This window comes from Coturnix japonica, chromosome 4 (assembly GCF_001577835.2).
Source record: "Coturnix japonica isolate 7356 chromosome 4, Coturnix japonica 2.1, whole genome shotgun sequence".
NCBI classification, from domain to species: Eukaryota; Metazoa; Chordata; class Aves; order Galliformes; family Phasianidae; genus Coturnix; species Coturnix japonica.
In genome coordinates, this window is record NC_029519.1 from 34,080,808 (window position 1) to 34,094,517 (window position 13,710).

At 34.9% G+C, this 13,710-nt stretch overlaps 1 protein-coding gene across 3 annotated transcripts in view; it reads left to right on the top strand.

Moving 5' to 3' along the window:
- Positions 1–13,710, top strand: part of TBCK (TBC1 domain containing kinase) — an 87,059-nt gene that overhangs the window by 42,319 nt on the left and 31,030 nt on the right. For all 3 annotated transcript variants that reach the window (XM_032444171.1, XM_015861429.2, XM_015861430.2), the window contains 3 exons: positions 473–558; positions 5,255–5,291; positions 6,348–6,509. In XM_032444171.1, the coding sequence (XP_032300062.1) occupies positions 473–558; positions 5,255–5,291; positions 6,348–6,509 (285 nt within the window). The remainder of the gene's footprint in view (positions 1–472; positions 559–5,254; positions 5,292–6,347; positions 6,510–13,710) is intronic.

Here is a 13,710-nt window from a genome sequence, read left to right on the forward strand (position 1 = left end):
TATTCCAAAAAAGACAAGTTAAGAGGTTAGTGGTGATGCAAATGCTACGTTAAAGCCTCATCAACTTCTACGTGACAAAATTTAACTATTGAAAATAAATACAGTTGTTGCAATCAAGGAGTGCTTCACTCAGTTTGGGTCTTAAAATTCTTGAAATATTCTTGTTCGAACTTGTTTTGATCAATATTTTGTGGCTCATATTCATACAAAAGTCTTTAATTTTGCATTTCAAGTATAAATCACAACCTGATTGTGAATCAAGCAAATCACTGAGAGATGTTAAGGAAAATGAAAGTGTTTCTTGCTCTGTTTTGAATATAATAGTGACAAGGAGGACAGTAGCGGTATTAATTTGCTGTTTTATTTTTTTGTTTTAAGAATGCGTCCTTTCTTTCCTATAGCTACCATCCAAACAGCAGGATGTGTTGTCTTGTGTTTTTGACAGTGATTTTGAATTTGTTTGTTATTTCAGAGTACCTAACAGTGTTTTCTCAGATGATTGCATTCCATGATCCAGAGCTGAGCAACCACCTTAATGAAATTGGTTTTATTCCTGATGTAAGTGCTGATCATTCTTCTAAATATTGCTCAAAGTAAAGTAAGGAAACATTAGGACAGTTAGGGTAAGATGCTTTTCAAAACTGTCTTGGCAGCATTTTACCTGGAGATTTGCTTATTAATGAGATTTTCTGGGTATGCCATTAAAATGATTAAGTTTTGATTATTGTTTTAGATACCTCAGTCCTTGCCCTTTTGTTGACATGGTACATACAATAAAGATACTGCTAATAAGTTGTTTTAGCTTAGATTGGTCTTAAAATGAGTATGGAATTTGTTTTTTAAAATTTGGACTAGTGTACAAAAAAAATGTGGCTGAGAATGGCTAATAGAAATTTTTCTACCATCTAATTAAAAGCTGTTGATTAACTCAAAGACACATTAATTTACAAATAATACAAAAAGCATGTGCAAGTGATGGTTAATCCATAGATATGTCATGTTCTGGAAAATGCTTAGCAAACACATGTTGGAATCTATCAGAAACATTGGAAAGAGCATAGACTGTATGCAAGTTTTATCCCTTCATATTAAGTCTACAAGAGAAAAAATGGAAACTGTGGTCATATCTAAAATGTAGTAGAGAGAGCTATGATGAAAAAAATAAGGCCACCTTTATTGCACCCCACTTTTATCTATTACCACAAACAAAATGTGCATACCTTTCACTTCTAAAGGCCTTCTTAATGTAATAATGTTTTTAATATAAATGTAAAAGAAGATACTGTGGCATTAAAGGAAGCAAGCAAAAGTAAAACCCAGTGTATTGCGATATAATCTGAGATGTTTAGAAGCTGCAGCATGTATTGCTTATAATCCATATATGAACACGAGAGAATGATGGGGAAATGGGAGAATATTCTGATGTTGAAAGCCTGTAAATTTGAGGACAAGATAAAGGATGTGGGTAAGTTACTGGGGAAGAATCAAGTTTGCAGCATCGCCGTGTAAATGCACCTGATATTTATTTGCTCTAATTAAACTCTCAAAATGCAACTCAGATGGAATAGTTAAAAATCACTTTTTTTTATACGCTAGATTGTTTTTTTTTATGGTAGTCATTGGACAGCATGTAGTCAAATGTGAGCCTTGTTTCTGAAGTGTTACAGTCTAGAAGAAGATATGAGTAGGTAATGCAGGAAATAATTTCAAAACAGGAGTATGTTTAAAAATGAAAAATTCTGAATACCAATGCTAATTCTAAAATTACCACTAACCTCCAAGGAGAAGTTGTCCTTTCTAAAGCCTACCATTAAAAAGAAAAGTTGTTTTGCCTTCCAGATTATTGGGAGAGGTTGTTTTTTGTTTTTTTTTTATTTTTTTATTTTGTACCTCTGACTGCGCAGGATCTATGAAGGTGAAGGATATGCACTTCAGTAATGAGATCAGAACCAGAGTTTTGTGCTTGAGTACTAATCCTATCAAAGTAAACTCTGATTAATCTTTCATCATCAAAATGCAGGCTCCTGCTGCAGGAAAGATTGTATTTCCTGGCACCCTTCCTATTTGCTTTGGGTCATGTAGCTCTCAGAATATTGAACAGTGCTGAAACTCCAATAATTGTGAATATTGTTAGCTGATGTGGTGCCCGGATTAAGTACATTGCAGTGGTTTGTGTGATTTACATGTGAATAGAGAGATACCTATGGTGAATCTCTTAGATTTTGTTTGCTAGCTCTCCTTAAGCTGATAATCTCCACCACTCTGTATTAATATTTTGTAGTATCTGTTCTGTATTCTACTGAATAATTCTGGTATAAAAAGCAGACTATTTTAAACTGAAGGAAAAAAATGCTACTTTACTAAAGGGGTAGCTATGGGCATAAATTATTGTAAATAGCTTTCACCTGCCTAGTATGGATGCTAGGCACAGTTGTTAGCAGGCCAGTAAAAGAGATGACAAAGTCGTGTAGTAGTTGCTTAATAAAGCTGCTGTCTCAGGCTTTGGTGATGTGCAGAAGATAATATGGTTTCGTCTAACTGAGCAATGAAAATCCTGTGATTAAAGTACTTCATCTCCATTCATCTCTTCTGTTACTGTTAGATAGTGGTGAATATAGGGGGAAGATCTTTTGCTTGTATTTTGATCTTGTGAGAAAAGTATCGTTCTTCAGATTCTGTGTCGTTGCACGTAGGTGGGTAGAATCTAAATTTAGAACTTGTTCTCAAATCTGAAATATCTTTAGAAACAAAAACCTCTCAACCTGAATGTTTTTGAAACTATTGTCTTTACAGCAGAAATCTCATCTTCTATAGATAAAACATGTCAAGCTCACCTTCCAGAGAAGTCAAAGGATGAAAATAATGCAGGCAGAAATAAATAAAAGTAAATTATCTTGGAAAAGGCTTTCATCAAGATTTGAGTCTATCTTTCCAGGAGGTTTGAATGTCTATTTCAGAAATAGACTGTTCTCCTATAGTTATTACCTAACTTCACCCTGTTGAAAAACACTGAACTGAGGCTTAAAGCTCAGGTTTTGAGCAGTTTGTTGTAGAAGAGCACTATTGGAGAAGGATCTTCACTTAGGGATAATGGAAAAAAGTGTAGTTAGGAAGCATACGTAATGTTAAATGTGAATAAAAGTTGCAACCTTATTATGTGTCATGGTTCTGTAGTAAAGGGTTTGAAACCTATTTTATTACAAAGTGTGGCAAAATGCTGTTCTAGCTAATGATTGCTAGAGGGCAGTATGTACTAATAATGTATTAAAAATGCAGACATTTAACTAAAAATATTTTGTATCCTGTTTATTTAAGGACTTCAAGTTCTTTTTCTCATCTTTGTTTTTCAGTTTGACCTGGATATGGTGAAATAATACAAATGTTGTCTCTTCTTTGCTTACTGAGTTATAGTAATCGCAACCTCTTCCAATCTGCCTAGACCTTCTGATCATAGAATATTACATTTATGATAAGAATAGAGGAAAATCTCTTAAAAATAAATAAATAAAAAATTACCCAATACCTTCTAACTAAAATGGTTTGCTTTGCTTTTCATGTTATTATTGATAGGTTTAGTGAGGATGATTTAGGGTGAAGAAGCACTTTGCTTTGTAGTTGCCTTTCAGTGGTATGTTCAGTTTGGTACCTCTTCTTATATTTGTCTATATGTGTCTCTGTGTGAAATTAGGAGTAAGCATGGAGCTGCTTTGGGTAAACATTATAATCATATGCATGTAAAGAGGAAACTTAGGCTCATTTTTCCGCTATATGGAAAGCAGTATAATGCATATAGGTAAGCAGGCAAATAGAAATTCATTGATCACAAACACCACAGGCCATGTTTCAGGTAACAGAGTATTAGATAGATATATACTGAAAGCATTGCAGAGATGTTCTTAGGGAAATAGGAGCGTATAATGAGTCTGAAATAATGGCATATAGTGATTTATTCATTTATTTAACTCCTAAAGTCAATTGGAAGATTGTAGGCTAAGCAAAGTCTGTTCATCATAGCTTTTAGTTTTATGTGTTGTACAGTTTAGATGCTATTAGGTACTCAAATAAAGGTGTGGGGCTCAAATTTAGAGAGCTATGCTTGGGAATCTTTTTGCATGTGTGTGCATCATTTCATCGGTGCCACAATTCAGTTAGGACTTGATGGAATAAGTAGTCATTTATTAACATAGTACTGATCATATTTTCTGCTGCTCATTTGCTTACTTTCAGGGCAAGCTTAATAAGAGTATAATTTGCACTTTTTATGAGCTAAAAGGTAATATATTAAGCTTTATGTCTAACTATAAATCTTCAGAAGTGGAAAACAGAGCACATGAGCTGCGCAACTGAATAAAATTTAACAAAGATAGACTTGCTCTTGCATTTCTAATGTGTTGGGACTTTCTGTAGAGTGATGTTTCATGAAAATAGATTATATTGCTTCCAACCCAATAAATACTGCATTAAAGATTAAGAAACTCTGAAGGTGTCACAAATGGCTATATAATCTAATACATTCTGAATCTTTTGGATATGATGTTGTAGGTATTTGACTGAAAGCCTTCAAAAACTAGAAGGTTTTCTGTAGTCATTACAACAGCAGAAGGTAGACAGTCTCAGAGTAATAGAAGTATGGCCTCAAATTCTTCAGATAGCACATACCCTTAAAGGTCATCTTAAAACCCCATAAATGCATAAATTGTTGGTAATAGCTATTGTATGCTAGAGTGACTTTGGAGAACTAAACTTGTTTATTCCTTTCAGTGAGATGTATACAATTTAATACATGCCAACATAAGCAAAAAAATGTAGATACCATTTCTTTTTCTCTTGGAAGCTGTGATTTGCCCTTTTACAACTTTTTCCTGAGTCAAAAAGATATCTTGATACAAGCTGTTATGTGCTTGTTCAGGCACTCTTCACTAATTTTTATTTAGCAGCATAAAATATAAGGGGAGAACTGTGTCAGTTTGAAAGGAGCAGCTGACCGCGATGCTGATGGTCCTTGTTTTCACTACAGAATCACAAAACAATGTGAAAGAAATGAGAGTGATTACTTAGGGGTGGTAAAAGCTTCTTGTGGTGGCTAAATTTTCTTTCATACTATCTTTGCTGCTGCAGTTATTTCTTATTTTAAGTGTATTAATATCACGCTTTGCAATTTTTAATGCAATTAAAGTTGACCTAAGCAAAAAAATTAGATGTTAATAAAACGTTTTTTGTTCTCTTCCCTCTTGCCATCTCCCACCTTTTCCAGCTCTATGCTATTCCATGGTTTCTTACAATGTTTACACGTGAGTATACTTTTTTATTTTTCCAGTTAAATGTTGGATTTCTTAAGGATAATTTCCCTCACTTGGTCAGATAAACCCTTCCTAATTCATGTGGTATCTGTCATTTAATAGGTCCTTCGTAATTTGCAGGGTGAACCTCTGACTTGAGTCCCAACAGTGTATGTCACATTGCACTTTCTGTTCTTATTTGACAATGATTTGAGCTTTCTTATTTCTGAAAAAGAAATGTATTAAATTTGAACTGCGTTATATTACGCATGCAGTATTTAAGAAAGGTAAAATGCAAAAATTTATCTTCTGGGAAAAATTTCAATAATATTAATTCTTTCCTCAAATACCTAATATTTCTTCTATTCATGTCAACATTAGCAGATTACTTCTCCGAAATATCAAGGAATTTGATGTGATGTTCTTGATTGCATTTGACAGAGTTCTTGACTGTGAAGCACTAACTGTTGCAGTTGTCCATCCTTTGAAAAACCTGTCATGAGAATCACCACCTCTGGAAAACAGAGGAGGTGGTTGTCTTGGCAGTTAATTAAAATAAAATTTTAGAACTATTAAGTTGAAGGATATGTTAAAGGTGTTTCAGGAGAGCTACCTTTTGGCATAATATTTCAAGTGGTCCTGTTTTTGTTAGGCCATGATTCTTGTTTGTCTTTCTTATTCTGTCGCTTTTTGTTCTATTCTGCTCATTTCCTCATTTAGTTTTAAGTAGCTGAGCTTACTGATTCACTCATTAATGTCTTCATGCTGCTGCAAATAACTGATACACACTTCTTCCTGCATAATTATGCTATACCAAAAGAAAAACAATTGCATAATTTCATGTGTGTTTGAAATGCGAAAACCTGCATTCTTGAAAGCATTCAGTAAAGAAAGAAAATACTGATAGTTTGTGGAGTAGTCTGTCTGTGTATGAAAATAAACCTGTATTTAAACAGGTTGTCTCATTTGCTCTCAAATAATAAAGAAATTACCCTTTGATAGGAGAGGAAAATGTGTATGGGTCCCTAAGAGTGTTTATATTAATTTTGCTTTTTTTTCTTTATGCAGATGTCTTTCCTTTGCATAAAATTTTTCACTTGTGGGATACATTATTGCTTGGAAATTCCTCCTTCCCATTCTGCATAGGGGTGGCTATACTTCAACAACTGAGGGATCGTCTTCTCGCCAATGGGTTCAACGAATGCATTCTCCTTTTTTCAGACTTACCAGGTATAGAAGAATTTTTTTTTTTTTCTCTTTGTCTTCTGCAGTGTGTTGCTGAATAAAATAGGTGCTTTCATTTGAATATGTACTACAAATCTTCCATGTGTTGAAATAATGTTAGATTTAGGTGAACATCCTCTCTCTGTGTGTAGGGCCTACCTACAACTTGACCAAGTTAGCAGAAGTCCTTTTGCTGTCATCACTGAGAATTGGGTGAGATCACTTTCATTTCTTGGGGAAAGTTGGAATAATTCCTTGTGAAATTTAGTGTAATCTTAAGTAATTCATGAGCTACTGTTCAAAGACATACTACATCTAGAAAAAATGCAGCTAGTAGGATCTCTTAGAGGAAAAAAAATATTGGCGTTCTTAACTGTACCTTACCACTTTTGATGCCATAGAGAGACCATAGAGTGCATTTGAACTGAGTAAACCATATAAACCGAAAGATGTGTTTCCATTTATGATCAACTAATATTTATGTTGTATGTATTTGCTGGAAGCCTGCTGCACCCAGAACATGCCCATATTCTTGTATTACTTCCCTTTCTCCAAGCCAAGATCTCACCAACATAATAAATGTTTTGTTTATAAGGTGACACTGTTTTAATCATGTGGTCTTTTCTTAAGAGGAATTTAATGTTTGGCTGATTTCTGGACTAATTATAGATTTAGTAGGATATATTCTAACAGCATGTATACAATTTGAACAGAAGTTGTCCTTTTTCTGAAGAACTAAATGAGAGAATCAGGTATGAAGGAGCATTTAGTCTTAAAAAGCTCTTGCCACGTAGGCAGAGTTTGGAAGCTTAACAGTAGTATTTAGCGTGACAGGAAGCAGCCTGATTTCTGTAAGTCAGTCTTGAGAGTTTCATCAGCTTCTCACAGATGAAGCTTTTGCCCTTTGTATACCGTTAAACAAGTATCTAGGTTTACAGATAGTTTCCAAAACTTCTGTTCTGCTACTTTTCAGCTTAGTTTTTACAAAATAATTGTTACTTTACTGTTCAAAAGAAATTTAGCTAGCCAGTTACCTACATTTGCCTATTCTGATTCTCTTCACTTTCAGTTCACATGCTCAGTCATTTCAAATTACCGTATTAAATTTAAAATTTAAAAACTAGATGGAACACCATGGCTTAGAATTTTCTGAAAGTAATTTACAAAGTATCTTTACCTGAAGAGTGGTCAGACTGAGAAAGAGATGGTTGTTCAAAACATCTGCAGTAACTTCAGTCTAAAATCAGTTGTTACTCAACATCCTGATACTCCCATGGTTTGAAGTTTTCCATGCATCAGAATGGCATCTGTAAGGCTACCAGTGAAAATGTCTTGCTTTCCAGACTGTATTTTACTACTATCTTGTAATTTTGTAGAATCTTTTTTTTAAAAAAAAAAACAAAAAACAAAACAAAAACATATAGTATCTTTTTCTAAATACTAAAATTTATTGAATTTATTTTCAGTTCAGGTATTTTTGGTTCACTGTTGAGTTCAATTCAACAGTTTCAATTGTAGTTTAGAAAAGCTAATGATAGGAAGAGAAAGGAGCATGGTACCGTTACTGATTGCTTGATTCTGAAAACCCTTGACTTGCTTGTCTCAAAGTTTTGACCATGTTTTATCTGTATGACGAACATCACTTGCCTTTCTGTGGATCTGTATTGGAAATTTCAGGACTCTGCCTTCATACCATGCTGACCTCTACTGTTCGGTTGTGGCTGCATCTTCTGTATAAAATCTACAACCCATATGGCCATGCCGTGCACTGAGGACTGGCTACAGAAGTAACTTTACTCCAAAATATGCAACTGTTCTTATAGTGTAGTTGTTAAAAATCTCAACGTTAGCCTGTGTTGTTGAGTCGCATAACGTACGTTATGATTATTCTAGTTTTGCTTAATTACTGAGTTTGTTACCCACTATACAAGTAGTACAAAGTCACTAGCACCTTCTGAGATAAGAGCCCAAGGAATGAAGCATTCAGATATATACTGCTCTTTGCAAATGGTTGGAGGATCATGTAGACAAATTCACTGCTTTAGCGTAGGGTCTGGCAAGCAGATATTATTCCAAAGGTCCATGGAGTATAGAGAGAGCTTAAATACAGAGATTTGTTTCAGGCTTGAGAAAGGATGTACCAGCGTTGAAGATGGTGACAGATGATACTAGTGAATAAGTAAATGCAAAGCCCAGGCATGAGATTAAACTTGCTGCCATACATGTAGGTTAGTTCATCTTTAAGGAATGAGGAGTATTAGTGTGTTATTTCTGTACACCTTAGGACAGTGTCTTTTTGCTGTCTTCAGGCTAGCAGTATTTTACGGGAAGAACTTCAGCCTCAGATAGGGCCCAGGAGGATTAACTGAGATCAAGTGCAACAAGAAGCTACAGTAAAACTGCTGAAGTGATAATGTAGGGAATTTTCTCTGTGAGTTACAGACATGAGGGTTTAAAATGCAACTTGTGATCTAATATATATAATTATGGGCATACCACAAAAATAGATTATTCTCTGAGGAAGAGTTTTCCTAAACTGTGAAAAACAACGTGAAAAACAGTTATATCTTTCCATTATAGCTGTGTGCCAAAATGATAATTCTGTGATGTTGAAAATTGTATAAATGCTTAGAATGATTATATCCGATTCAGAAGTGGACTGAACACAAAAGAATAGTGGGAATTCTATGCTGACACTGTATTTTATATCAGTTTTGAGTGATGTCTTTAGATACATATCCAACCCCTGGGTAGCTACTGTTTTACTTTTCATTGTTTTTGTGTTATGAAAATACGTTTTCTACCCACACTTTTGATTCGTACACCTTTATCTTGCCAAATTTTCTGGTGATTCAATGTTTATTTAATTAAGACTTGGCAGGCAAAAGAAACAGCAATTGTCCACCTAGCCCATGTTAAGCTTGTGGTTGTGTGGTGCCTGTTTCCATTTGTTTGACCACTTGTTGGCTAAAAATGTTAACTCTGAGGTCAAACACCTCCTCTGAATAGGTGAGAACAGATGCACTGTGGTCTTCCATCTTTAAGTGAGAAATAGAAAATCCAAGGCAATAAACTGCTTTGAATAAGTTTTGGCTTTTTGTCATGCAGTTTTGACAACATGGTATGGCTCAGATTAAGGCTCTGGGGAAAAGAGGTCATTTTTTTCATAAATTAAACTACATGTCGAAATATTGACGTGTGGCTTTGTTTTAGGTTGCCTGAGTTCAAAACTGTTGTCCCTTATGGAAGGTGATGTTGAAAGTTGATTTATCGCTGCATTAGTGAAGCTGATCTGCTTTTTCAAATTATTATGTATCTGAAGAAAAACAATTTGGTCTTTGTTCCATGATATGAATTATAGTGGTGCTGTAACCATAACAAAACAAAATAAAAAATTATGATAAAAACATCAAAAGGTATCAAAATTAATATATACATATATATATGTATATATATCCTTGTTGTTGTGTGAGGTGGCTTTTTAAGATGCAGGTGTCAGGTGTATTTTACACTGCAATCTGCAAAGATACATATTGTTACTAAATAGCAACATAGGTGAAAGCAGAAGCCTTGCATAGCTGCTAGTAATCCAGGTTTGTTTGGGTTGTTTTTTTGTGTTTTCTTTTTTTTTGATGTTTTTGTTTTTCTAATGGCTGACAGCCAAGGGTGGGTTGGGAGCTGGCTTTGGTACAGAAGCAGAATGATTTGTTAGGGCACACCTGCTAACTAAGGCTGTTCTGTTGTGTCAAACTGTACTACTGATATCATTTTACCTTTAATTATTCATTTCATGCAACTTGTAGCTACACGAACAGCGTGCAGTTCTATTTATAGATTCCACTGTGTTGAGACTGAAGAGGAATGCTGGAATGGGTGAAATACTGAAGAAAATTCTTTATTTTGTTCATGTTAGTGTTTTTGCTACTCCAGTTAGTACTAGTAGAAGAAAACAGAAGATGTATCCTTCAGCAAAGAACTGTCTAATGCTGTATTTAATCAAAGAAGAGGAAAAACTAAGTTAATCAGTAGAACTTTATCCTGATGTTTTAAAAATCAATATGATGCACAGCCTTGTCTTTCTTGACAGAAGCCGTATGCATCATAGCAAAAGGGGACCTGAATGATAAACTTGTTAGTCATGCAGTATTCCTTATGCTTTTATTCTGGAATAAAGTACAAGAACATGTGGTTAGACTGTCAAATATTTCTGGGCTCGGAGAGACAAATTTTAAGCCACTTTTTTTGGAGGCTTTCTTCTAGATTAAGTGAATATATATATGTGTATATATAAAATGAACGTGTTTGGGGAAAATCTTTCCCTCTTATTTGATTTCATTAGGATTGTTTGTCAACCGCCTCAGGATCAGTGCTTAGAAAGCAAGAGTGCAGTAGAGGTATTTATTTATTTATTTATTTCCTCAATTATGGGAAATGCTGCTGACAGAGCAAGGTGCTGGTAGGGTATTTGCTAATGTTTTAGCTGTGCTGAATGTTTGTTTGCCTATATAGCTATTCCCTATGACCTTTAGTTCTCTACGTGTTAATTAAGGAGTATTTTATATTGAGCTGCACAAATAGAATTAACCAGTCTTGTCAAGGTGACTTTCCAGGATGTTCAGAGTAGCAAAACTCAGTACCATTTTTCGCTGATGAAACAGAGTAGAGTTTGCATGGGTTTGTTGAGCTGGTGCTGTGCTTAGGCAGAGCTGAGAGGTGAGCTCCGGGACGTACAGCAGTGTTAAAATTAAAATGTGCATTAGTAGAGCATCTATGTTTTCGTGGATACACTTGTGATGTGTTTTTCATCCAGTCTTGTTAATAGTTACACACATAACTACTTAAATACAGGATTGGAATGGCAGTGTAGTCTGAGAGCCAGTAAAATCTTTCTGCTAAAAGAAGGCCTAGGAATAAGGTGTCTTTGAGGGAGTTCTCAGCTCTCTTGTAGTTTGCAGTACCTGTTGGGTTCCTTTACTTTCCAGTGTTGAAAGAATTTAAACTCTTGCTTTTTAATTTGCATCAGGCTTTTGATTCTGTCTATCCATATTTCTTTTTTCTTATTTCTTCTATTAAGAGCTGGATTCTAGTAGAATCAACAGAAGTAACTAAAGTAATTGAGGAGAACTAATACGATATTTGTACATAAAGCTAACACTTTGTTGATACTGCAAGTTCAGGACACACTTTGGGATATGATTGCTAGCAGGTTGTTCAGGAAGGATAAGTATCCCAACTGCAAAAAGCTCATATTATATGTGAAGAAAACTGTCTGTATTTTACAAATTTTGATAAATGGGCTAAGTACACATTAGGGTGTGCCGTGTGAAACCTTTGAAAAGTCTAGACAAGTATCTGTAGGGCATAGGTTAGTTGCATCTGATTTTATTTCATAGCTAGGCAAGTTTTTTTGGTAAAAACTGAAGAAATAATTGCTACCATCATGGAAAAGCTGTAGCTTAGGTTTTTTTGCTTTGTTTAATTGAACTAAGATGTGATTAACATGAACCTGTAGCTTCTGTCTTCTGTGAACAAAAACATGTTGACTAAGTTGTTGTTGACTAAGTTGATGTAGCATTTTGAGAATCAGAAAGAAATTTCAGAGTAACGCACTCTCGGGCAAGGTAGCCTGTCAATGCAGCATTGAAACGATTGAGTCTAATTACAGCCCTGCAAAATGTAATCTGTCTGCAAAAAAAGTGCTACAGCTTTTGCCTTGATTTCTGCATCCAACCATTTATCTTGCTGAGTGCGACTTCTGTAAACCTGCTCTGCTACATAAAAAAAAATTGATGGTCCCTTGATTGACAGCACTTGTCTTTGTGACATACATGTATGAAGAAAAGCAGGGCATTCTAATTTATTAGCTGACAGATTTTTAAAATGAATGAGTGATATTTACGTTGTCTTTGAAATTCCTTTTTCGAGATGCATTGAAGGGAATGCTGATGTAAGAGTAAATGACAGTCCACAAAACAGTGAAAAAGCACAATTATTCTTTAGTGTATGAAATAAAATTTATGAAAAGAATAACTTTGCATTGACCTTTCCATTTGTAACAACCATTGAGCAGTAATAGATGGAGATATTGAATGGAAATGTCAGTCCTCTCACTAGGTGTGTCCTTTTAATTATCTAGGCTTAGTGTTTTTTTTCTTTTGCAAAAAAATCTAAGGTTTATGGCTTCTCTGCCCTTATTTCTTGTGAGCACGGGAATCATGAGATCAAACTGACTGCCCTCTTCTAGTTCTCTGCTTATATTGTGCAGAGGTCTACTTTCCTATTTATTTATGTGGCTATGTGTGGAAAGCTGATGTTGCTTGGCAGAGTAGTAATAAAGTATTTGTGATGGAGAGGTCAGACCAAGCCCATAATTCTGGGCTGCATCCAAAATGCAGGAGCAGTTTATTTTGGCCCAACTTCTTAACTCATGCCTTGTTACCCAAGGAAAGGCCTCTGGAATTCATTAACTGCATACAAAGATTTGGTGTATATATATTTTTCTTAAGAGCAAGCCTTTCATGCTACATTTTTCCCCATTCATTGCTTTCACTTGGTAGATTGAAAATTTGCACACCCAGTTTTGCTGTAAAAATAAGAAGTTCTATGTGTGCTGCTATCTCAGGTGCCTTTTAACCAATGCTTTAAAATATGAATTTCAAAAGCGATCTGCTTCTCTGATTACTCTATAATAAAAAATACTGAATAGGTAAATAAGGTGAGGCAGCCATTTCATTTCAGACTGTTGAGAAAGGAAGGCAAACTCTTCATACAGTATAGTATTTTAGAATGAACAGAGTAAAATGGGTGTTCTCTTAAAGCAGCAATAAAGTTTAATTCGGAAAACTAAGGTATTTCAATAGGTTTAATAGTAACAAACCCATCTAATGCATGTTAGATTATTTCCCCTCATCCATACACCTTTTCCAATTCTCATGGGCTTTGCACGTTTGAAAAATAAGGAAGGGAAAGGCTTTTGATGCCAAGTAACAGAGCAGCTGGCAGGTGCCACAGAATTGTTTCCTCTAAGATTGCTGCTTGACTGCTCAGTTGATCTTGAATGTCTAGGGCTGGTGTTTTGAAATGAAACTTGTCATTATTAGTTTCTAAATACATGGGTACCGCTTTCGACTTTTTGAAGTGCAGGTGCTTTCTACTTTATGAAAACCAGACTGCTTTAAGATGTACTTGAAGTTGAGATGAGAACTTA